Consider the following 22726-nt stretch of genomic DNA (forward strand, 5'->3'; position numbering starts at 1 on the left):
AGTCCCCTTTACAGGACATCTACAAAGGCTGCCCTTGTGGCTTCTGATATGTGGATCTTTGATCCTTTTACGTTAATGGAAATTATCATCTGTGGCTCATAGAGGACTTGGGAAAATGCTGAAGAAGCTAGTGTGATTTTGTTTTCAAAGGTAGCTTCTTTTACAAATATTTTATTTTTAATTATGTGCGGGTGTGTGTATGCCTGTGTGTGGGTACGTGCATGTGAATGTAGTTGCCTGTGGAGGCCAGAATAGGCAGTGGATCTTCTTGAGTTACAAGACATTGGGAGCTGCCTGATGTGGGTGCTGAGCTATGGACTCTGGTATTCTGCAAAGGCAGTGTGGGCTGTTAGCTGCTGAGCCATCTCTCAAGTCCCCGAGGTCCATCTTTTCTATACTGGGCACCACTTGAGTACCTGAATATATCATTTCAAGTCCTTGTATCAACTCGGCAAGACAACCATCAAGATTTCCATTTTGCCTGTGAGCAGAGGGGAATTAAATACTGAGTTTCAAGTTACTCGGCTTGTTAGTACACTGGTTGTTGTTGAAGTCTAGATGTAGCAAATTTCTGTTTGTGATTTCCATGGAAGTCGAAAGCTGCATAATTTAAGGATGGGCAAACTTTGTTGCAGGATTCCAGCTTTACCATCATGGTGGACAAGACTAGAATTTCTTTTCCATCTGCCTCTTATATTAAAGTATATAGGCATACTTTGGCAACTCTCATCATAGACAAGCAGGACCATTCCACAACATTTGGAGGTATAAAGAAGTAAAGTTACCTCTTTTTAAATTTACAAAAGTAATATATATTCAGCATATATAAGACCAATCAGGTTTTGTTTTTTTGCTTGTTTGTTTTTGTCTTTCATAACAAGACTAAATATACACCTGGACAGGGTAGGATGAGATGGGGGGTTTCAGTCTTTGTTCAGCAATCTCTGTTTTGAATCTGGATTGGTTTATTTTATTATGTATGTGTGTTTGTGTCTGAGCATGATACAGCACACTTGTGAAGGTCAGAGCATAACTCCTGGCAGTCAGTTCTCTCCTTCCACCATGTAGCCTCTTAGGATCAAACTCATTGGCCTTAGCAGAAAGTGCCTTTACTACCAGAGCTGTCTCACCTCAGGCCCTCAAAAATCGGAACTGAGCATATCCAGGCTTTAGTTTGTGATCTTGGTTTCTTTTCTTTTAGTGACTGTACTGGCTAGTTTTGTGTCAACTTGACACAGGCTGGAGTTATCACAGAGAAAGGAGCTTCAGTTGAGGAAATGCCTCCATGAGATACATTTGTAAGGCACTCTCTCAATTAGTGATCAAGGGGTCCCTTGTGGGTGGGATCATCTCTGGGCTTGTAGTCTTGGTTCTATAAGAGAGCAGGCTGAGCAAGCCAGGGGAAGCAAGCCAGTAAAGAACATCCCTCCATGGCCTCTGCATCAGCTCCTGTTTTCTGACCTGCTTGAGTTCCAGTCCTGACTTCCCTGGTGATGAACAGCAGTATGGAAGTGTAAGCTGAATAAACCTTTTCCTCCCCAACTTGCTTCTTGGTCATGATGTTTGTGCAGGAATAGAAACCCTGATTAAGACAGTGACTCACTGAGTTTAATTAGGGTTCCAAACATGAGCATGGGTGTTAGGCTCTTTACTGGAAGAAAATAGATGGCATCTCTCAGCAGCCATTCATTTCCAATAATCTCCTCACTACTGGCTCATACGCCCTTCCTGCCCTGGTATGCTAGAATATTGATTGACAGGCTCCATCGTGTGTAGGTCTTGCTGTGAATTCATGAATGAACAGCCAGGTCAACCATATTATGTTCGGAAGACAGCATCTTACGGGTGTTCATACCAGTGTCCCATGCTCAGCCCTATTTATTCTCAGGACTTTCACCAGTTTTGAGGGTCTGAATTAATCACTAGCTATTGAATTAATCACTGTCTAATATGTCTATTGCCTATCACCTTCTATGATCAAGGTGGAGTTGTTCAGCAGTCTTCACGGAGGAGTCCAGACATAGATTCATTGTCACCGAGCTAAAGGCATATAGTATAAAGTGAAGTCATTTGTCTCTTTCAACAGTTGCAAGTTGGACCAGCAATTCCCACGGGCAGGAGATGTGTAGGTGATTCAGTGCAGAGAAGACGAATTCATCAACCCCACAAAGGACTGACAATTTCTGTCAGATTCCTAAATACAAAACCTAAGTTCAAGGAGGAGAAAGATTACTGTACTTTATTTATCAAGGGAACACAGCAGACGCTGACCATGCCTCTCCTTATCGCTCTTTCTACACTCCTTATGGCAGGTTGCCTTTATCTGCTTTAGAAATGTCCTTCCCCTTGGACAGCTGTCAAGTCAACTCGCTTCCTTTCACCACCCACTTCTTCCTCTTTGCTAACCTCCGGATTCTCTGCCCTGGGTGCTGACAGGAATTATCTATCGGGTTCCAGCTAGGTTTGGCTCACTGGGCTCCGAGGCTGCAGAGCTGGTGTTCCGAGTGGACTCGCGGCAGGGACAGTCCCGGTAGGTTTTGGGCAGCGCCATCCACTGTGTGCCGGCGGTACGCGGCGCGATCAGTCATGTCCGCAAGCATCCGAGCGCCCATTGGCGAGGAGAAAGTGTTCTTTCCTCCTAGGTGCTGGAGGCGCAACCCCGGGTAGTGAAATCCAGGACACAAACAGCCCCGCCCACCACACAGTTCCTGTCACGTGCCCTCGCAACGTCCAATCAGCGCCCCGAAGCTCCGGGCTTGTGATTCAAACTGCGGCGCGGCGAGCTCCGTCTGGAGTCCCCGCCGGCGTTGCCCCGCGACTGCTGCGCGTTGGCAATGGAGCACCGCGTAGTGGGACCCGGGCCGTACCGGGCCACCAGGCTGGTGAGTGAGAGTGGGGCCGAGCCGACCCCGCGCCGCTGTCACCGCCAAGACTCGGGCAGTGTGCAGTCGCTCGGGGGTTGCCGGTGCTGGTGGTCGTGTGCCTGCTCCGGTCGCTGCTGCACACTCTGTCCCACAGCGGGCAGACGAGGCCCGGAGTCAGCCCTACCAAGGTGGCATGAACTACTTCTGCCGCCGGTAGTTGGATGCTCGGCTTTGGACGGCGCCTTCAGCCTTAACGGGGAACCGAACCTCAGGCGATCGCGTTCCCCTTTGTCCTAGGGACCTACTCTAGCTTCCAGGGCAAGATCGACCGTGGGTGGAGCCATAGGACCACCTATGGGGGTAGCTCTTGCGGACTGCGGTGCTCCAGGCAGGGCGTGACTCCTTCCTGAGTGACACTGTTGACACTTGACAAGTGTTCTTTGTAACGGTGCACTGCACGGAGGTGGATTGCCCCTCTAAGGTTCCTGCCCCCGGAGTTTCAGTTGTCAGCACCTACTTCAAGTAGCGGATCAGCTCTGATAGGTGATCTAAAAGCTTTGCTGATGCACCAGGGTAAGGGTCTTTCTTGTGGAAACAAGTTTTGCCACTCAGAAACTTATTTCTAGGAGGAAGTACTTTTACTGACTTCTCCCTCAAACGGATTAGGACAATGGAATAGACAGAAGGTTTTAGAGGACTTTGAGTTTTGTCTGTGAAGACTCATAGCTGCATTGCCTTGCAATAAAGTCTCACCTGCTCTCTACTCTGGAAAAGGTGGGGATGAATATCCAAACTCATGTTTTAGACTCATATGCTAGAGATGTAGTTTTCTTTCTTTCCAGAGCCAGGTAGTCTGTGTTCTGCGGAGTCAAGCCACCTTCTACAGATGGGAAGTTAGGTTTCAGGCTGCTAGACCTTTGTTTTATTAGACTTATGGGACGCGTGGAGAATCAAATAAAGATTATGAATCTTCACACAAAAGATCACATGGCACATGTAAAGTTTCCCCTAAGATTTTAGGGTCTGTGGTCTTGTTTCATTTGGCTGAAAACAACACATATTTGCATAGGGTCATTGGTCTGGGCTGGACTCATGTCAGCGGTTCTTCCAATGGAAATCATTCATGTGTCACTATCTGGTGATTTGACTGGCACTGGGTGGTGTCACGTGGTACCCTGGTCTTCAGTGTTGGTTGAACCAAGTTTTGACAGGTTTGCTCAGATTCTTCATAAAGTGGGCTCATGGTATCATGACATTTTGTTCACACATCATTGGCCAAAGCAAATGAAATGGCTGAGTCTATAATCTAGACATTCATTTTTATTAAAAAGAAAGCATTTTCAGGTTGCCAGCCTTGTGTGGCAAGGATCTTTACCCACTGAGCCACCTTGAAGGCCCCTTTTCTACGTTTTAGCATGGAGAGGTGGTAAAAGCCACATGGCTAAGGTGCCTGTGAAGAGGCTAGGAGACCTCGTTGTGTAATCCACAGAACCCCCAGAATGGTCCCATTTATTTTAAGAGAGGGTGAAATGAATAGTGGATGTAGGTTTTCTTTAGGGCTCATTTCTAAGAGGTATGAACGGCGACAAGATAAAGAGAGTCTCAGAAATGGTGTATTCATAATTGCATCCTCAGAAGGGGCTCTACCGTGTAAACTACTTGGGGTCATGGCTACTGTTAGTTCTGACTTGAGGGAAGATAGGGGTTGTTCTGTTTTAATGACTTTTGCAAACTATAATGGCAGTCCTCCCTTATCTGGAAAGGAAATGTTGCAAGAACCCCAGTATGGTTGGTTTGAATAAGATTGGCCCTCATAGGCTCATATATTTAAATGCCTCTGTTCCCAGGGAGTGGAACTGTTTGAAAAGATTACAAGGATGGGGAGGTGTGGCCTTGTTGGAGGAAGTGTGTCACTGGGGTTCCGTTTTGAGGTTTGAAAGCCCATGCTAAGCCAAGAGTCTCTGTCTTAGTCTGTGTATCAGGATTTAACTTTTAGCTGTTTCTCCAGTGCCTGCTCGCTCCCTATCATGATGATAATGGTTGAAGCCCCCAATTAAATGTTTTTCTATAGAAGGGATGCCTTGGGTCATGGTGTTTCTTCACAGCAATAGAACAGTGACCAAGACACACAGAAACTGCTTAAAAGTATGATAGCACTAGATCCCATATGTATTATATACAGTATATGTTTTTTGTACATATACCCATGATGGTTTAATTTGTAAATTAATACACTGAGGGATTAACAACAGCAATAATGAAAATATATCCTACTAAAGTTCACTGCAATACTTTGGAGCTATTGGTCATTAAAATATAAAGATTACTTGACCACGCACACTGTGAAACCTCACCAATTGGCCTGATAACCTAAATACCATTAAGTGACTCCTGTGTGAGTGGCGTACTTGGTGTGGACACCGTGAGCACTGAGCTCATTCACATACTTGATGGCATGAAGCAACATCGCTGTGCTTCCCAGAGCTGCATGCAGCCGAAAACTTCGGAACTGTAAACGTTTGGAATTTTCTCTTATGCAGGTTCCTGTTTATTGTGGGTAACTGAAATTTTGGATCCGCGTTGACTATTATATCTTCCCTTGTGAGACCATGAAAGGCAGCTAGGTTTAAAGCCCGGAGATCCAGCAGATTAATCTGCAATGGATGGAGGGAAGTTTGCCACACGCTCCTAGGCCCTAGGCTCCTGACACGAGGCCCCAGCTCCATAATTCTGTGGCCATCAGTTATGTAGGGCAAAGCCCAAAGTCCCTGGTATTCTGTCTGGACTCCACCCCCACAGTTACCTGGCAATAGCCAGGTAGGCCGGCCCACTATAAAGGGGCTGCTTGCCCCCTCCTCCCTCTCTTACTCTCTTATTCCTGCTTCCTACTTGCTTCTCTCTTGCCCTTTACCCACTCTCTCCACATGGCTATGGCCGACCTCTACTTCTCTACTTACGCCCCCTCTCTGCCTCTACTCCATGACAATAAACGGCTTAAAACCATGGGCTGCCTCTTCTCATCGGGATCTGCCATGCTGGAGCAATGGAGCAGGTCTTCCCCTAATGAGCTGCGTGCCTAACCTTCCTGTGGGAGCCCTCCCTGTGTTCTCAGGCACAGTGACCAAGCCAAGCAGCCCTCCGCAGCAAGCCAGAGACTCTCTTCTCCCCGCAAGAACTTGCTGGAGTTCTCTCCCCCTGCCCTTTTCCCTTTGGCCCTGGGATAGAGCCAGCCTGCCGGCCCACACCCGGTTCTCAGCTCTTTTGCAACACCGAGTGGCATCTGCAACATTTTGCAACACCAGGTGTCCAAGAGCCTGAGAATCTGCCGTCCTAGGCCTTCATGCAGGCCTGGGGACTCCAAGCCAGTGCCAGCAGTTCCGCTGGGATCCCAGGCTGCACTTACCACCCCCTTGCATTCCACCTCGCCCTGCGGTGACCCAAACCCTTTGAGCAGAGACCGACCCCACTTTTGACCCACGTTCTGTTAGGGTAGAAAAAGAGCTCATTTAATCCTCTACACATGTATTCCTAGTACTTGCTCAAGGGAATCAAAGTGAATTTTGATATGACAAGTCCTTATCTTGTCTTATGGCAAAAATGAATATGATAATTGGAACTGTTCTAAATGTGGTTGTGGTGGCTTGAATAAGAATGGCCCTCAAGGGATCCTGGAACTCACTTTGTAGACCAGGCTGGCCTTGAACTCAGAAATCCACCTGTCTCTGCCTCCCGAGTGCTGGGATTAAAGGTGTGCACCACCATGCCCGGCTTCAAAGGCTCATATATTTGAATGCTTTGTCATCTACTTGAGAAGGATTAGTTGTGGCTTCGTTGGAGTAGGTGTGGCCTTTTTGGAGGAAGTGTGTAAGCTTTGAGGTTTGAAAAGCCAGGCCAGGCCGAGTGTCTCTTCCTGCTGCCCACTGCTGCACATGTAGATCTCTCGGCTGTTTCTCCAGCACCATGTCTACCTACACCTTGCCACGCTTCCCTCCATGATGGGAATGGACTAAACCTCTGAAACGGGAAGCGAGCCCAGATTTAATGCTTTCTTCTGTAAGAGTTGCTGTGGTCATGGAGTCTCTTCACAGCAATAGAACACTAAGATTAGTTGTCTTGGCAGAACTGTACGGGGTGCCTGTCTCCATGCTTGCAGAGGTTCAGTGTATAGATGCTGCTGGATTCTCTGTCACATTAACATATTATCAAAGGAGTCTGTGAAGAAAAATGCTTTCTTTGGCTGCTTTAACCCCTACCTCCCATGTCATTCAAGCTCAGCGTAGACTAATGAACTAGGTAACCAGAAGAGCATATGGGCAGTTGATAAAGACCCTTCAGCTTGACCAGAATTTTGCAAGTAGTCAACTCAGCTTTCAGTTCTATTAGATATTTGAGAAACCGAATGTTAAACATTGAGATCTGGAAGATACATCGATAGCCAGTCCCCCCCCCCCCCAAAGGTGAGGGCTGCAGTTACCAGAAATTATAGTTCTCATTATAGTTGTATTTTATAAATTTAATCCAACCATGTCTTAAAGCTTTGATTGAATAACAATTTTTTAAACTTGTTCTCTCTTGTCCTTCAAGGTTGGCCCTCCTTCCCTTTTTCTTGGCCCTGCTCTTTCTTTCAACACCACTTCCAGCCTTTTCAGCAGGAGCCTGGAGAACCTGTGGGCACACAATGGGAGGTGGCTGTATCCGCCTCACTGGTTTGCTGTACTGTCTAATGATGCACCGCAGCTTCAGTTTATTTTTTTTTGTAAAAAAGATTATTTATTATATGTAAGTACCCTGTAGCTGTCTTCACACACCAGAAGAGGGCATCAGATCTCATTATGGATGGGTGTGAGCCACCATGTGGTTGCTGGGATTTGAACTCAGGACCGCTGGAAGAGCAGTCATCTGAAGACTGCTGAGCCACCTCTCCAGCCCAGCTTCAGTTTCTTAAACACTGACGTATGGCTTGAAAATAAAATTTTACAGGTTAGGTAAATTTTTGTGGTAAAAATTAAATGAGAGACCCAATCCATGACAGTACAGGAGCTACTTATTCATCATCATCGAAACAACTGTCCTTTTTTTTTTAACTCTCATAAAAATAGTTTATGGAAGACTTGTACTATATAGTTTGGAACAAATCCCTAACTTTTTGGAAGGTAGTCACTATCAGAACCTAGCAGGAAGCTCCCAGCAGGAGTGGCTCACGTGTAAACAAGGAGGAAGAGGCTGAGTTGTCTTGACATCTAGAGCCATCTGTTTTTTGTCTGTTGACCACACTGTGGCTCATTGATTCTATATGTGGCATTTGGGAACAAAGGGAAACTGGGTTATTTTTATGGTATGTAACATGTACCAAACCTTATGTAAACAGTGAGTGGAAGATCTGGGATTAAACCCTCATGTTCGCCCCATTCTTCAGGGATTGATTCTGTCCTTTTAAAGTGGCCCAACCTCTCTTTAAGTTCAAGGCCAGAATCACTGCACTGTGAGCATCACCAGCCATGTACTAGAGTGAGTGAGACAATATGCACTAATCTGATGGGTTTGGCTGTTAAAAAGGCTCATAAGCCACGTTTTAGCAGGGGCCAAATGACTCTGATTGACTGGATTGCATTGGACCAGCACACTGAACATGCATGCTCCCTTGTTTCTTAGCAGGTTGACCCTGGACCAGCACACTGAACATGCTACCTTATTTCTTAGTAGGCTGACCCTGGGAAACACCTACCTCTTTGGCTTTTCTTTTGATTGCTTTTTTTTTGGGGTGGGGGGAGAGGGGTGGGAGAAACAAGAGGGATATCTTGTTTTGTAGCTCAGCCTTGAACTCATTCCTCTTGCCTTTACGAGCAGAGTATGGTACATGCTGCCACACCAACTAGCTTCCATGATTTTCATATATCAGAAACTCAACTGTTTTGAGTTTTAATTTGCTATGCATTTCTACAGAAATGTGGTAACTGGGCATAGCTATGTGTTTATTGACAGAGACTAGACTGAAATCTGGAGACTCATCAGTTCAGGGGTCTTTTCTATATACTTGTTCAGCTTTAATGGCCATACCCACTCTGATAGTAAAGGTGATAGCAGTCTGTGAGTGAGATTTCCTGAGTACCTGCGTTAGGGCAGACACTGCGACAGGCTTTCCATTTTTATGTTTTATGTCTCCAGTCTTTGTTGCTGAGGCTGTGCATGCTTGGCTAGCAGTGAGTGTGAGGCTGGCCTCCTGGCCTCTAGTGGAGCAGGCTGTGATTCCAGTCATACTGGGCAGCAGAGCCTAAGCTCTGTCTATTCAGCCTTCTGTGTCCTTGTGGCCTCTGAAGGTGCCATGCCCAGTTAAACTGTATTCTTCTATAAGAGCCTTGAAACCAAGCATCCTCACAGGCAAGCACAGGATGTGAGAGAACTTCACTGCCACAGAGAAGCAGAAGGTGCTTTGCTTTACAGTTGGTGTGTAGGGTTGGAAATTCCTAACTATCGATTCTTTTCAAACAGCTTTCTTTTGCAAATACTCTGAAATTTGATGCTATGTAGGTGTTCTTCTCAACTGTCTGGAGCTCATTAGTGTTGGGTAGTTTATCTTGACCACACACAGCTCTCTTCTTTCCCCATGTGATTGCTCTCACAGAATGAACAGTCTCTAAGTGTATGATGAATGAAGTCTTAGTAAACATGGGACGTCTGGAAAGGAATTGCATGTGATGGGCAAGATTTTCAGGCGTAGTTAGGCAGTGTTTCACTATATAGTCTAAGCTGGGTCTGGACTGGCCTTGAACACAAAATCCTCCTGCCTCAGCTTCCTGAGTGTTGGGGTTATAGCTGGAGTGTGCAGGACTGTGCCCAGCTATAAGCATGGGTCTACCCAGTGCTTACTCCCATTGGTTTCATGCAAGTGAACTCCAGCAGTAGCAGAACTTTCTAGAGGTGTCTTCAGTAATTGTTGCTTGAACAAATACAGGATGACCAACCCTTGAGAAGTTGCCTTTTGCTTGTTTCTCTTCTGTGACTAGGTTCTGCTCTTGCTTCAGTGGTAACAAAGCAACCCTAAGGTGGACTATTGCAACTGTTTCTCAGTATGTAGTTACAGCTGTTGCATTACTTGCAGTCACCGTGTTTTGCAATCATGACTTCATAACTGCTCATTCTTTAGGGCTTTAAGAGTTTGAAGACTGCAAATAAAATACCACGTCTCCATCAGTTATTCCAGTGTGTTTTAATTTAAAAATTTTGATTTTATCCATCTACCTATTTACCCACTTACCTACCTATTATCATATCCATTTATGGATCAATCTATTTATCATCTAACTTCGGGTCTTGTATAAGCGAAATAGTCCCTACTCTTCAAGCAGTTTAAATGGAAAACTGGTATTCCTTGGCTTAAATATTTGGGATGATTAATTAACCTTTATAAAATACTAGTTGATGACTAAATAGAAGCTCTTGTGTCCTTTGCCTAGTGGAATGAAACAGTGGAGCTTTTCCGGGCCAGGATGCCTTTACGGAGACATCGTTGCCGGTTCAAGAGTTACGAGCATTGCTTCACTGCATCGGAGGCTGTGGACTGGCTGCACGAGCTTCTGCGGAACAGTCAAAACTTTGGGCCCGAGGTAACTCGCAAACAAACAGTCCAGCTGCTGGGAAAATTCCTGAAGAATCATGTTATTGAGGACATCAAGGGGAAGTGGGGCCAGGAGGATTTTGAAGACAACCGTCACCTCTACAGGTAATGGCAGGGTGTAAACTCTGAAGAAGGAACACGGGGCAAGTGAGTGCATCGGGCCAGCATCTGGAAACTTCCCGAAGTGAAAGAATTTGCTGTGTCCACTGAAGCAGTGCTTCTGGTTGTAATGTGCTAAGTGCTCAGCTGAATGGGCTGTTAAAGTAAAACCAGTCACCATTTGCCCTGCTCTGTCAGGGCTCCATCGAGCAGGCTTTTGTTGCAATGATTTTCCAGTAGGGAAAATTTCCATGCCTTCTGCCTGCCTGGCAGGGTGGGGGTAGTAACTTAGTACTTCTAGAGTATTGGGTCTGTAGTAACTTAGTGCTTCTAGAGAACCTGAAGGGGTGCAACAAAACCTCTGGGTTTAGCTTTGCTGAGCACTAAAGGATTGGACTATTCAGGCAGATTGTCTGATCTTGAAACAGCTCAGGGACCGTGGGTGGGATTGTGTTAGACGTCCTGAATGTCTCTAACGGAGGAGACTGCCACTGCAAGCCTGCCCTCCTCCATCGGATTCGCTGACAGTGTTTCATAATATGGACGTTTACCACTAAGTAATCCGAGGGATAATGGAGCTGTCTCTCCTTATAGTGCCATCTCACTGAAGGTTAGTGTGTTTGATTGCTGGAGGCCAAGGAGACTCACCTGAAATCCAGGTGACGTAAGAAGACTAAAAAAGAATGAGGTCACACAAATGAGTGAGGAGCTGTTCTGCTGTCTGTAGAAGCCTGTCGGTGCCAAGCCCTCGAGACAGGCTAGTGGCAGGAGTCGAGCACAGACTTCCCGCTTGCTTTCCCGTCCCTAACAGAAGATGAGGGTCCTGACTCTAGCACATTCAATGAGCTGTTGGCCTGGGACGTGTGGCCTTGAGCTAAGAGATGCTGCCGTCTTATACCTGAGCTCTTTCTTTGTTTCCCTCAGACTAGCTTCTGTGCAGAGTGGAGCAGGCTGAGGTGGTCCTAAGCACGTAGCGATACAGATGATGCTGTTGTGCATTTCCCACCAGACCTCCTCCTGGAGCCTCCTGTGCCCACATGTCAGGATTGTCGTCTGAGCAGTCGGTCGTCTCCATTTGGCAGTTATTTGCTGATCTAACTTTTAATTAGGGTCTTAGAGAGTCTCAGCTTATTCTGAGGCCTGGTTGCTTAGTGGGGAGTCTAATCCTGGCTCCACAGGCCAGGCTGCATTGGGGGTTCTTAAGTGACTACCCTCGTGGGAGCTTCCTTGCTCGTACCCATCACGATTTAGCTAGGACCTTTCTGAAAGGCTTCTCTGACCGAGTGACATCTAGGTTTTCTGTTGTGACATTAACTAGGCCATCTCCCATCGAGTGCCCCCGAGGCTCTGGAATCCTAGGAGCACCGTAGGTGTGTATTCCTGACTACTGAGCTGCCCACTGAGCGCTGATCACTAGAACATTTCACTGCAATGTTAAGACTTAATCACGCATCCCTTCGATGGAAGAATTCACAAGACAGATGATGGTTCCTTACGACATGTAGTGGTCCTTCAGGGTCCACCAAGTATTGGGTTCAGGAACTCCCCATATATATATATCCAAAAATCTGCATATGCTAAAATTCCTTATGTAAACTATAGCTTTGCATATAACCTACACACATCCCCTACACTTTAAATTCTCTCTAGATTACTGATAATACTTAATGTAAACACTATATAAGTAGTTGTGGTGTGTTGCTGTGACTTAATGACCAGAGGTACATATATTCTATCCAGATGTAACCACTGTATTGCCAACAAGATTCTGAACAGGATGCGAGGTGAACAGGATGCGAGGCAAATATACCGAGGAGAGACTGAGGTCGTGTGGGGTGGTGGTGGCCTCCAGCAGTAACTTTCCACTCCTGGGCTCAGCATCCTATTTGGTACTTGACAAATCCAAGTTTTGCTCTTTGGACTTTAATCTTTGAGATGGGAGCCTTGCTTTGTTGTTCACTGACCCAGCTGCTTTAGTGTTCTGAAGAACTGGGGATAGGAGCCCTTGCCCTGGCTGGAAGTCTTTTCTTCACATACTTTTGACCCATGTTTGGGTGAATATGAAGACAGAACTCATGGACCTGGAGGGTCGATTCTGGGTTCTCCCTTGTGTCTTAGTTTTGGTACCAATGTTTGTGAGTAATGAATAGGCCAGCATTTTGTTATTTAGTATCCTAAAAACTCACTGTCCCTTTTTTCCCCCTGCATGGGAATTCTGTAAATTAGCCACTGACTTTTTCCCATTAGCTAGATTCGTCTTGGATGGAGTGTATTTAAACCTGTAAATCATTGGTGAAGGTGCCCGTGACTTGCGTTGAGAGCAAGCCGATTAGGGTAGAGCCAGCTGTTGCGCATGCGCAGGCTTCTGTGCCTGGTGCTGGAGCGAGATAGCAGTCCACACTAGTGCTCTAGGGAGGGCCGCCTTTGATGTTCTGACTGGTGTGTCTGGATCCAGCACCTTTCCTCAGGTGAGACGTGCTAAAGCCAGGTTCTCATGGAAGCTGAAGAGGAGAGAGTAAGCCAAAGCAGGGTAGATTCAAAATGGATGGAGAGTCAGCCGTGGTGGAATTGAGGGAATACTTCAAAAGACTCAGATTTCTGGTAGGGAGTGCTTTTTAAGTAGTGTAGAAAGTGCTGGGAAGGACAAGAAGAGGAGCTCTTGTTGGAAAGAAAGAAACTAACATTCCAGAGCATCTCCTGTGTTGCAAACTCAATATGTAATTTGTCATTTAACTCGAGTCCTGAAGATGTGTCGATAGTACGTTTCTAATTATGTGACTTATTTTCTCTCTTTTTGGAGAGAGAGAGAGTCCTACTCTCTAGTCCAGGATGGCTTGAACTTGTGACAGTCCTGGCCCAGCCTCCGAGTGCAGAGATTATGGGTGTGCATCACCACCCCGAGCTTTCCTAAATGTGAAGGTTGGGAAATGAATCAAGCGAGGCTTACAAACATGTTCAGAGTCATGCGTTAGAAAGGGAGAAGTCATCATTTGAGTCAAGGACTGTCGCTGAAGTCTGTGTTCTTGTGCTGTGCCAGGCTATCTCAGCTTCCACAAGATGAGGTTGACGTAGCTTAACAGAGAGATTAGTGGTGAATAAACACAGGGACTCATGGGAATGTTTGGTGTGGCCAGCGCACCTGTAGCCACCTAGTTCATGTGATGCTTAGTGACTAATATATGCCTCCGTTAAGAAAGTCTTCTCAAATGAAGGAGGTGTGGGCAACAGTCAATCTAAACTTTGCTCACCTAAACACAGCAAACCAGTCTCCCAGGTCTGTGCAATCAGAGTTACACAGATGCAAAGACTCCACTGTTATCTTTTGTTTTGTTTTTTGTTTATGCACTAATGGATCAAACCGAGGGTCTTGCACTACCTCTGAACTGTATGTCTGCCACCTGCCTGTATGTCTTGAAGAGAGAGATTACATGCATGCATTGTATAATTTTATAACTCGGTGAGGAATGGAGCCGTCATTTTGTACTTTTAGTGGGGGAAGGGTTTGTCTGGTTGTAGCTCTTTGGTGTGATTGCTCTGCAGTCTGGTGACCCTTGACCTCCCATTACTAGTGGGTAGCCAGAGGGACTCCAAGCTTGTTTGCATTTATTTATTTATGTATTTATTTATGATTTTAAACCATCCTTAAGACTTTATATTTTTAATTGAAAATATTTGTATATACTACTTTTTCATGTTTCCCCTCCCCCAGGTCCTCCCCACCTCCCTACCCATGCAACTTTATGTTCTTTTTCAAAAAAATAAAAAAAAAATAAAAACCCGACCCCCCTCCAAAAAAAACCCCACAAAACCACAAAACAAAACAAACAAAACAAAACAAAACAAAACCCTATCTCCTGCAACAGAAATCAAAATGAGTAAGTAAAAGATCAATAAGACAGAAAGGTGCCCCGACCAAGCAGAATGAGACAAGGCTACACCAACCGCTGAGTTGTTGTTTTTTGTTGGCCAAGTATCCTGTGTATGGCGCTGTCCTGAACTGGGGTTAATGCACCTAGTGAGACTTCACTGGAGAAAACCCACTTTTCTTTTGCTAATGAGTATCAAGTGTACATAGCATCTTGATTAGAGGTGAGGACCCCTGTCCACTCCCCTTCTCAATGTTAGGCTCCGTCTGGCTTGAACCTGTCCAGGCATTATGCATGCTTCCAGTCTCTTGGAGTTCACATGTGGGTCAGCAGATCAAGACCCTGGCTCAAAAATGAAAATGTGTTTTATTTTTCAGATCCTTTCTTTTTTTTTTTTCCCCTCTTCTTTCTTTTTTCATATGGGGTGCTTTAAATATTCTGTGATCAAGAAAATTCTGAACCCTAAACCACTTCCGGTCCGATGAAGGTGAAATTAAATCAGAGAGGGCACAGACACGCGGAACAGCGGGCGCAATGGGGTCGGAACCAGCTGTATACACATACAGTGGGTAGAAAAGGGTCTTGAGAACAAACAGTCCCGGCACTGCCGGGTGTTGAACCTGCTAAACTGTGTGCACGACGGGAGGCTGAGCTGAAGACACTGCAGATGATTTCCCAACGTTTGGATATCCAAGTGTGTAGATGCAAAAATAACTCACAACGACTTTCAACTTAAACCTCCCAAACTCTAGAAAAATTAATTCAAAGTAGATCATGATCCATTTAAGTGTAAGACCATAGGGTTACGTCTTGAAGTTAGGCAAGGAGTCTGGAGAGTTGGCTCAGCAGCTGGGAGCATTGTTGTTGCAGAGGACTCAGGCTCCTTCCTAGTACCCACATGACAGCTCCAGACCCAGGGATCTGAAGCCCTCTCTGCTTCAGGTGCACACATGCACAGCACACCAAAACCACGGTCACACATGCAAAATAAAACAAGGCAAAAAAAAACTAACAAAGGGGACAAATAACAGGCAGAGGTGTCGGCAAGCCACACGTGTGACGGTGGACTGGGACCAAGGACATAGGAAGAGCTTTCGAACTCAGCAGTAGCGGAGCAACAATTCAAAGAACGAGCAAGGGGTTTGAGCAGCTGCTTCAAAATGCGTAGAAAGCAGATGAGCCGTCGTAAAGACGTTTAACATAGTAAACCTTACGGAGGTGCACAGTAAAGCCACAGCGGGTGCTGCCAACTATTACAGCGGGTATTAAATGCATCAGCAGCGTCAAGTGCCACTGAAGTGCAGAGGTGGAGACCTCCTCTGATCTGGGCAGGAATCCCAGGTTGGCAGTCACTTTGGAGTTAATAAATATATAATATATAATATAGATGGTCTCAGTCATCCCTGTTCCTAGCGGATATGTCCCCTAGAACAATGAAATTGTAGTGTGCGAATGGTAAATGTATGAGTGTTGGCGGTGGCTCTACTAATAATTGCCAGTAACTGATACAGCCTAAATATCCCAGGATTGGATAAACAAGTACAATTCATGTATAAAATAGAACACTGTCAGGTTGGGGAAGGGTGTTCTACTGTACAGTGAGAAAAAGAAAGGGTGTTTAGAGGAGTAAAGAAACTGCTGTTCCTGGATGGCGTGGTTACAGTGTGATTATGTGTAAAAACGGATGCAATTATAGTACACCCTCACATCAACTTTTCTGTAAGCCTACGATAATAAACAGAGATTTGAAAAGTCTTATTTGAATCTCTGATGCCAGAAACTTGAACATACGTTTGAAGCTGTGTGACCTCTTAGTCATTTTGTCTGTCACCCTCTGAAACATTCTTTCTTGCATCATTATCTTGGGAGTCTTGAAGGGACTTGTTCTAGTTACCACACCTCCAAGTGCATGGACCATTTACTCCCTCTAGTGGACATCTTTAATTTTTTTTTTTAAACTAGGAAAACACAAAGTATATATATATGTGATTTTATTTTATCTTTCTCTGCTCTTTTCACCAAGTCCATAGAGATCAGTTTTTCAGGTACTAGGTTTAAATGTCGTAGGCACTAAGACCAACGCAGGGTGTGGATCTGTGGGCTCAGAAACCTAGCTTCACCTTAAGTGAATGGAGGGTAGGTATCCAGGATCTACCTGCTCAGTTGAATTTGTGGGCAGAATGTAGAAAGTAGAAAGTGTGCTTTTTCTTTTCTTTTCTTTTCTTTTCTTTTCTTTTCTTTTCTTTTCTTTTCTCTTCTTTTTATTTCTTTTCTTTTCTTTTCTTTTCTGTCTTTTTTTTTTTCTTGAAGAAATTGGTACAAACTCACACCTGATAATCTTTTGCTAGAGGTTTCTTTATTGCAACGTATGGCCTGCTTTTACTTCTGACAGCACTGATTTAAAAGAGAGAACACGTAACTTCATCAGATTATTTTGTGTCTGTTGATGTTTTTTGCTTTAGGTGTATTTTTATCTTAAGTTGACCCACTAATTGCTTATTTGTTGGGTATAGTGAGGCGTTTCAGTGCAGGGATAATACTCCATGTTTATGACTGTATCCCATCCACTGGCACTTGTATCACCTCAGACATGGCTCATTTATTTTCTTGTTGGAGACATTAACTCCCTTCTACCTCTGTAGAAATACGCACTTGATTTTGTTACCCGAAGTTACTCTATTGTGCTCGAGATCTCACAAGTGACTCCCATGCAGCTGTACCATGGAGGGTCTAGGAGTTAGACAGATTCCCTGGTGGGCAGACAGGCCAACAGGAGCGGGCCATGGCTAGATAACAAAGATGGCAGGCTTCTTCCTCATCTCTTTGCTTGAGACAAAAACCTGTCAGCTTTACACAAAGGCCTTACAGGCTTTTGTCTCTTACCAGGTAGAGGACTGGCTCAACAAGTTCAATGCTGGCCAGGACATGCTGCATAACCACCGTGGGCCAGTCAATCCCTTCTTTCATAAAAGGACTGTCTTAGTCAGGGTTTGTATTCCTGCACAAATGTCATGACCAAGAAGCAAGTTGGGGAGGGAAGGGTTTATTTAGCTTACTTCCCACACTGTTGATCACCAAAGGAAGTCAGGACTGGAACTCAAGCAGATCAGGAAGCAGGAGCTGATGCAGAGGCCATGGAGGGATTTTGCTTACTGGGTTGCTTCCCCTGGCTTGCTCAGCTTGCTTTCTTATAGAACCCAAGACTACCAGCCCAGGGATGGCACCACTCACAATGGGCCCTCTCCCTTTGATCACTAATTGAGAAAATGCCCCACAGCTGGATCTCATGGAGGCATCTCCTCAACTGAAGCTCCTTTCTCTGTGATAACTCCAGCTGTGTCAAGTTGACACACAAAACCAGCCAGTACAATTGACCCCTTGTCAACTTGACACACAAACACATCACTATTAAGCCTCAACCCTTACTTTCTTATTTATCCCCAAGATCTAAATAACTTTAAAAGTCCCACAGTCTTTGCAAATTCTTTACATATTGAAATTTCAGTCCCTTTAAAATATCCAATCTCTTTTAAAATCCAAGGTCATTTTACAATTAAAAGTCTTTTAAGTGTGGGCTCCACTAAAATACTTTCTTTCTTCAAGAGGGAAAAATATCAGGGCACAGTCACAATAAAAAGCAAAATCAGACTCCCAACTGTCCAATGTCTGGGATCCACCTATGATCGTCTAGGCTCCTCAAAGAGCTTGGGCCACTTCTCCAGCTCTGCCCTTTGTAGCACACAGCTTGTCTTCTAGGCTTCAGCTCCACTGCTGCTGCTGTTCTTGGTGGTCATCTCATGGTACTGGCATCTCCAAAACACTGCCGTCTTCTGCTGTAACTAGGCTTCACCAATAGCCTCTCACAGGTTCTCTTCATGGTGCCAAGCCTCAACTCCTTTGCATGACACCTTCAGTCCTGGGCCATCAATTGCAACTGAGGCTGCACCTTTGCCAATGGTCTCCCATGGCCTCTCACAGTGCTGAGCCTCAGTTGCTCTTCAGGACCCCTTCATGCCTTCAAAACCAGTACCACCTGGGTGACCCTTACACATTACCAAGTCCTGCTGCAGCACAAGGTACAACCTTGGCTATCTGTGGAACACAGCCTATTTGTGCTCTCAGAAAACACTTCCCAGAAGATGTCACCTCAACGATGCTGGTCTCTTCTTAATCACTGCTAATTTCCTAGTTCCAGCTAACCAGCATCAATAGTCCCAGTAATGCAAAGGTTTCACTTTAGTAGTTCTGGTATCTTGTTAATCACAGCTGATTCTTCAGCCCCAGCTAACCAGAACCACAGAATCTTCACAATCAAAATAGCATCAGCCCTGATAAGAGTCTTTAATCTTCCTTCTGAAATTTCACAAGCCAGGCCTCCATCTTCTGTACTGTTTTTAACATTATCTTCTAAGCTCCTACACAACATCCCACAGATCTCTCAACACCAAATGGATCTTCTAGCCCAAAGTTCCAAAGTCCTTCCACAGTCCTCCTCAAAACATGGCCAGGTTGTCACAGGAATACCCCACTCCTGGTACCAATTTGTATTAGGGTTTCTCTTCTTGGACAAAACATCATGACCAAGAAGCAAGTTGGAGAGGAAAGGATTTATTCAACTTACACTTTCCATACTGCTGTTGATCACCAAAGGAAGTCAGGACTGGAACTCAAGCAGGTCAGGAAGCAGGAGCTGATGCAGAGGCCGTGGAGGGATATTGCTTACTGGGTTGCTTCCCCTGGCTTGCTCAGCTTGCTTTCTTATAGAACCCAAGACTACCAGCCCAGGGATGGCACCACTCACAATGGGCCCTCTCCCTTTGATCACTAATTGAGAAAATGTCCCACAGCTGGATCTCATGGAGGCATTTCCTCAACTGAAGCTCCTTTTTCTGTGATAACTCAAGCCTTTGTTGACTCACAAAACCAGCCAGTACAAGGACTAACCCAAAGTCAGGGGAGGAAACCTTTTCCGAGACTTAAAAAACCCTAGCCCTCACTTGGGAAGAGTCTGGATTTTTTTGGTTTTTTGAGCCCCTTCTCTGCTTCACAGAGGGTCATATTCTCTGTGTTTCTGTTGCGTGTGTTTCCCCACCCCCAACAAAGAAGTTTCTTCAAGTGCTCCCTCAGTCTGTCTGCTCCTGTTGGCAGTGTCTGCGATTCCTCCATTGCTATCTGTTGTGTTCAAGGCTTTCCCTGACTTAATCCTTTACGTGGCAGGAAGAAGGAACCCGATGAAGACCCCCTGGGCCACCATCGTCCATCCTTTCCCTACCCCAGTGATGAGTTGGGCAGGTTCTTGCTTTCCCAGGTATTCGATTTCCCAAACAGAATCACAGGTTGGCGAGATCCTTTGTTCTTTCCCCCACTTCTTTTGCTTTGCTGTTTTTGCTGGTGCTGCAGATTAGACCCAAGTTTTCATGCTCCTGTGCGCTGCTCCGAACTGTCTTTCTCCACTTCTGCTGATATACAACATCTTTAAAAGAAATTATTACTTTCCCTTTGTTCTTTGACAGTTGCATCTATGTGTTTTATTATTTCTCTAATACACCTCTCTTATCTTCTTCCCAAGCCCCCCTCCTTCCTTCGAGCCCATTTCTTATATTCATGTCTCTCTGTTTTGTTTTGTGACCCTCCAAGTATAGAACCCTCTATGTGGCCATGGGTGTGAAGCTGTCCATTGGTGCTCACGTGGCTGGCTGGCAGTTACAAAGTGAGGCTGTCACTACTCTTCTTCCAGTATCCATCCATAACCGAAAGCTCGCAGGGAGTGGTAGGGCCCCCCAAGGTCCCCCCTGGCCTCCAGTCGGCTGTAGCCAGGCCCAGTCTGGTGCAGGCTCCAGAGTGGCAGCTGTAGATGCTGTGCCACCATGACTGCAGTGGCCCTGGTAACATCTTACAGCCCTTCTTGTCTTATGGTTCCTGCATTCTCCCTGCTCCCTCTCCCTCTGTGTTGCCTGAGCCTGAGACTGGAGAGGACGCACGTCCTGTTGAGGACTGAAAAATTCAACTATTGATTCTTCTCTTTAGTAGCTGTGAGTCCTTGCATTCACTTCTCTTCATTGCAAAGGGAAAATTTTCTCAATGCTCAAGAAGGCACTAGATGGGAGACTGCCCATGCCCATCAGTTGGTAGAGCCAATGCTGTGAAAATGACCATAGTGCCCAAAGCACTTAAAGATGCAGTGCAACCCGAATTAAAGTTTCTGTGCCACTCTTCAAAGAAAGAGAAAAAACGACCTTAAGGGTTCATGTGCAAATTAAAGAGCTTGGGTAGCCAGGGCCAATCAGGGTCAAAATGAATGCTGGAGGTATTGCCATATCTGATCTGAGGTTATACTACAAAGTCATAGTAATCAAAGAAGTACACAAACTGATTTTTATCAACATAGAAGCATTAGGTTATGACTTTTTTAAAAAAAAACTTTTTCTCCTCCGCCTGTTTTCTCCGATCTCCTTCTTCTGTTTTATCCTCCCACCCCAGACCTCCTTTCCAGTTTCACATCACATCTGTCCTTTTGCCTACCCTGCCCACTTCGACACCCTGTCTCCTCCTTATGGTCTGCTGCTAATTCATAGTCTATACCTATCCTCCACCCCTCATTTATGTACATACAAACATATAACATCAGGATCCACATATAAGCGAGAGCACGTGACCCGGGTCACTGCATTTAGTGTAATACTCTCCTGATCCTTTTGTTATGCTCCAGATTTCATTGTTGTGTATAGCTGAGTAAATTCCACCATGTGTATGAGACAGTCTACTTTTTCACCCATGGGCGTATAGGCAGGTCTCCATTTCCTCCTTCTTGTGAATAATTTTGAAATAAGTGTGGATGTGCATATCCCTTGTGGTAGCATATAGCGTCTTTTGGGTATGTGCCTAGGAGTGACAAAGCTGGGCCATGTGGTAGTTATAGTTTTAAGGTTTTAAAAGATGTTCATAGCAACTTCCATAATGGCTGTCCTAGTCAATTAGATCTTTAAGACTCTTTGGCACAGTGCTATGCTGTGTGTGTGTGTGTGTGTGTGTGTGTGTGTGTGGTGTGTGTGGTGTGTGTGTGTGTGTAAAATCTCTGAGAGGTTGGTCTTGTATACATAGCATAATGCTAGTCTTGAACTCCAAGTTCTCCTGCCTCTGAGTGCTGGGATTACAGGTGTGTGCTGCCAGGCCTCCTCTAAGGTCTGTTTTAAATGACTCTAAATATTGAGTCTCGTGCTTCCCATACTAAGGCAGGAAAGAAAGTGTAACCGGATTCTTCCTGTTCCTGCCTTTGCAATGGAGAGGATAAACAGACGAACCAAAGCATATTTAATTAATTACCTACAGGAAACCATAGCAAATAATAAATGAGAATTGCTGTCCAGGCAGTCCGTGGAGTGACTCATCTATTTTGCTTGGTCGGCATAGTAATTTTAGTTACTGTTTTATGTCTTCCTCTTTCCGTGCTTTCTATTTTTTTGGGGTGGGGGTAGGGGCAGGGTTATGCTTCCATGTTGTTAAGATTTTACAAAATACAGAAGATACATACAATGACGAGCCTCCTTCCTATCTCTTTCCTTCAGCCAAGCACTTCCATTCCTCAGTGACACCTAATGTTACTAGTTGTGGCCATGTCTTAAAAAATGCTGCAGCTGCTGCCGGCCAGATGTGGTGGGGAACTGTAGTTCAGTTACGTGAAAGGTAGGCTGATTACTTAGGTCCAGGTGCTTGGGCAGCATAGCACGAGACCTATATTAAGACAGGAGGGTTAGGAGCTCGCCAGGCTCTTGATGGCACACAGCCCAGTGGGCACGCTCTCTGCCATTTCCCTTATGATTATGTTATCTGCCTGGCTTAGGTAGGAACTGCATCCGTGACGCGGTCAGTATAGAGGGAGCCCTTCGGGGCTTTGTATAGAGGGAAGGAGGATTACTTCAGCAGGGCTCCTGTGGGTAGGGTAGGATTTGGACAGTAAAGGATGGGAGGTAAGACCAAGGCTGCCAGTCAGAAGCCCACCAATCAGAAAAAAAGCCGTAGGAGAGAAACATGGCTGGTCAGAGGGGCGAATTAGGTGGAAGTTTTTAATTAATGGCGATGGAATAGATATTTTTATATTTATTTTTTGTGTATGAGTGTTCTGCCAGCATGTACGTGCACCAGGGCGTCAGATCCCCTTTGTCCAGAGTTAGAGGTGGTTGGTAGCCAAACCTAGGTGCTGAGAATGGAAGCTGGGCCCTCTTCAGGAGAAACACGCGCTCTAAACCACTGAGCCGTCTCTCCATCCCTAGAGAGGACCTGTG

At 45.4% G+C, this 22726-nt stretch overlaps 1 protein-coding gene across 4 annotated transcripts in view; it reads left to right on the forward strand.

Annotated features, from left to right (window-relative positions):
• The first annotated feature begins 2426 nt into the window (after window positions 1-2426).
• Window positions 2427-22726, forward strand: part of Depdc1b (DEP domain containing 1B) — a 73553-nt gene continuing 53253 nt past the window's right edge. The window contains exons 1-2 of one of the 4 annotated variants that reach the window (XM_006517612.4): window positions 2427-2530; window positions 10319-10584. In XM_006517612.4, the coding sequence (XP_006517675.1) occupies window positions 10352-10584 (233 nt within the window). In that variant the 5' untranslated portion in view covers window positions 2427-2530; window positions 10319-10351. Of the gene's footprint in view, window positions 2531-2749; window positions 2883-10318; window positions 10585-12529; window positions 13047-22726 lie in introns of those variants that run through there. The other 3 variants (NM_178683.4, XM_006517613.4, XM_006517614.4) reach the window with 3 other exon arrangements.

The sequence above is a fragment of the Mus musculus genome, chromosome 13, assembly GCF_000001635.26.
Source record: "Mus musculus strain C57BL/6J chromosome 13, GRCm38.p6 C57BL/6J".
NCBI lineage: Eukaryota > Metazoa > Chordata > Mammalia > Rodentia > Muridae > Mus > Mus musculus.